At 47.7% G+C, this 2,500-nt stretch overlaps 1 protein-coding gene across 1 annotated transcript in view; it reads right to left on the bottom strand.

Moving 5' to 3' along the window:
• LOC135820716 (lysine-specific demethylase 2A-like) overlaps positions 1-2,500 on the bottom strand; it is a 9,988-nt gene that overhangs the window by 6,449 nt on the left and 1,039 nt on the right. Inside the window, exons 2-4 of the mRNA XM_065333724.1 lie at positions 1,680-1,776; positions 780-886; positions 307-400 (exon numbers count right to left, since the gene is read on the bottom strand). Coding sequence (XP_065189796.1) covers positions 307-400; positions 780-802 — 117 coding nt within the window. The 5' untranslated portion in view covers positions 803-886; positions 1,680-1,776. The remainder of the gene's footprint in view (positions 1-306; positions 401-779; positions 887-1,679; positions 1,777-2,500) is intronic.

The following is a 2,500-nucleotide window of genomic DNA, read 5'->3' on the forward strand; positions in this document are numbered from 1 at the left end:
GCTTTCTTCTTCTCATTCCATTTCCTTCTCAGGTTCTGCTACAAGACACATTCGTGATTATAAGGAGCTTGTCAGTCAGAAGGATGGACAGAGAGGTAAATATACATACAAGTACGGATGGATGATGGGTAGAGAAACAGACAGACAGACAGACAAACAGACAGACAGATAAACAGACATACAGACAGACATACAGACAGACAGATGTATGTCTGTATCTACACCCATCGTCCATCTATATACTGTGTGCATGTGTGTGACACAAAAACAGACAGGCATGCAGACAAACAGACAGGGAATGCTGACCTTTCCACCCTTGAGAATATGATACCAGACGGATGTGCCACCAAAGTCGATACGGAAATCTGTGTAGCAGCCACCGACGTTCATCAGGCAGTACCTGTGACAGCACGGCATCACCACAAGCAACAGCAGGAGACCAGCAACAACAACAGCAGCTCCATCAGTAAGCCAGCAACAGCAACAGCACAAGTAACAGCAGTAGACCAGCAACAGCAACAGCCACACAATCAGTAAGCCAACAACAACAGTAGACCAGCAACAGCAGCGCCAGCACAACCACCAGCAGTAGGGCAGCCAGCAACAGCAACAGCAGCACAATCAGTAAGCCAACAACAGCAGCAGCACCACAAGCACCAGCAATAGGGCAGCTACACCTGTAGTACTATCAACAGCACCAGCAGTCGGCCAGTAACAGCAACACCGGCGGCAGCAGCAGCAGCAGCAGCACCATCAACAAGAACAAACAAAACACATACTTTTGCACTTTGGGATATTTCATGTCGACCAGTCGGTTGGTGGCCTCCTGCTGCAAAGCGCGCAATATTTCCGGCCACACCAAGTCCACCCAATCCAAATGACGTACCTGCGTGCAACAACAACAACAACAACAACAACAACAACAACAACAACAACAACAACAACAACAACAACAACAACAACAACAACAACAGCAGCAGCAACAGCAGCCGCAGCAAGCAAGCAGTAGGAAGAAGAAAAGACAAATGAGCAATTCGTACACGGTTGCGAATACATACTATAAAGCTTGTGATGGGGCATTGATAAATCAATATAAACACATTGCACAAACCAATCAGGAGTTAAAAATCCACACTTTCTCAAAACGAGCCTAAGCATGATCATGTATGACATGAGCCTCAAACGCCCACCAAACCCCCCAACACGGCATACAGGGAGACAGTAGTGCAGTGGAGTGCTCAACTACAGTGCACTCATTTCTCACGGCTCCTATCCGGACCTCCAAGTTACGGGCATCTTGGTCTACGGGGAACCCTGTGAGTGAGTTTGAGTGGATATATTACTACTTTTCTACCAATTTGTGGAAATACCAGGAGTGACGTAATATGCCAGATCTACGTGCCTTCCACATCAAGATGTACTTCGAAGTACATGATTACGAACATTTCCAAATGAAGGGCAGAGCCCCCGGTCCCGGACCGCCCGGATACAACAGATAAGAGTGTACTACAAGTAACGTTACATGCATAGGATTGATTGATTGCAGCCTATCAATCATATCTTCTGAAAATTGTAGTCCAAGTTGCTGTCTGATGATTGGTTAATTAAAACCGTGAAACTCAGAGTTACAGCAGAAACGCTTTTGATCCTCTCAAGTGTATGTAGGATTGCTGACTTACCAGACTGGGTGACTCCACTAGAGGCTCCAACTTAGTCTTGGTGAACTCCAGGCTAATGACGTTGTAGAGTTTGTCGCGTTTCGCATTCGTGTAGTACCTGCACCAGAGAGTACACGGCGTGTGCCAAACACACACACGCACACACACACACACACACACACACACACACACACGTGTACACACACACACAAACACACAAATACACAATGTAGCTCCATGTCTCTTGGAACCTAAGAAAACACCCAAAAGACACCATGCCACCAAGACTTGCACTGAAAGGCTTACTTTGTAAAGTTTGCCATGCTCATGGTGGAGCCTTGTTGTGAGGACACATCGATGATGTCAATAGTACGCCCACGCCTGCCCATCACCCAAAGACCCCCTAGCGATCTCACTGGCCCCTTGCCCGCCATCCTCCTGGCACCTCCACCCATCTGCTGTACACTGCCTCCCCATCGCCTCTTTCCGCGCTTTCATGCTCACGCCTGCCTGTTGCCCGCCACCCTCCTGGCACTTATACTGTCGCGCCGTGGCCCGCGCCAGCTGTTCTCCCCATACCTTACACCAGATTTAGCGCTAAATTTGTTTATGCTTGTGGCCCTATGTATTTATAAGCATACTGACTCACTGTTAGGTAGACCCGAGTATCAGTTGTCTGATGATTACCTAACGGCATGAAACTCAAGAGTTACAACCAACCTGAACGTCCTCCGCCGAGTCTGCCATGATTTGAAAACTCCGTATGGCGGAACCCAGATGCGCATGCAGTTTACGTAACACTTTCCGTAGATTGACTACATTTTTTGAACTAACGTAACTAC

Source organism: Sycon ciliatum, chromosome 7, assembly GCF_964019385.1.
Source record: "Sycon ciliatum chromosome 7, ocSycCili1.1, whole genome shotgun sequence".
NCBI lineage: Eukaryota > Metazoa > Porifera > Calcarea > Leucosolenida > Sycettidae > Sycon > Sycon ciliatum.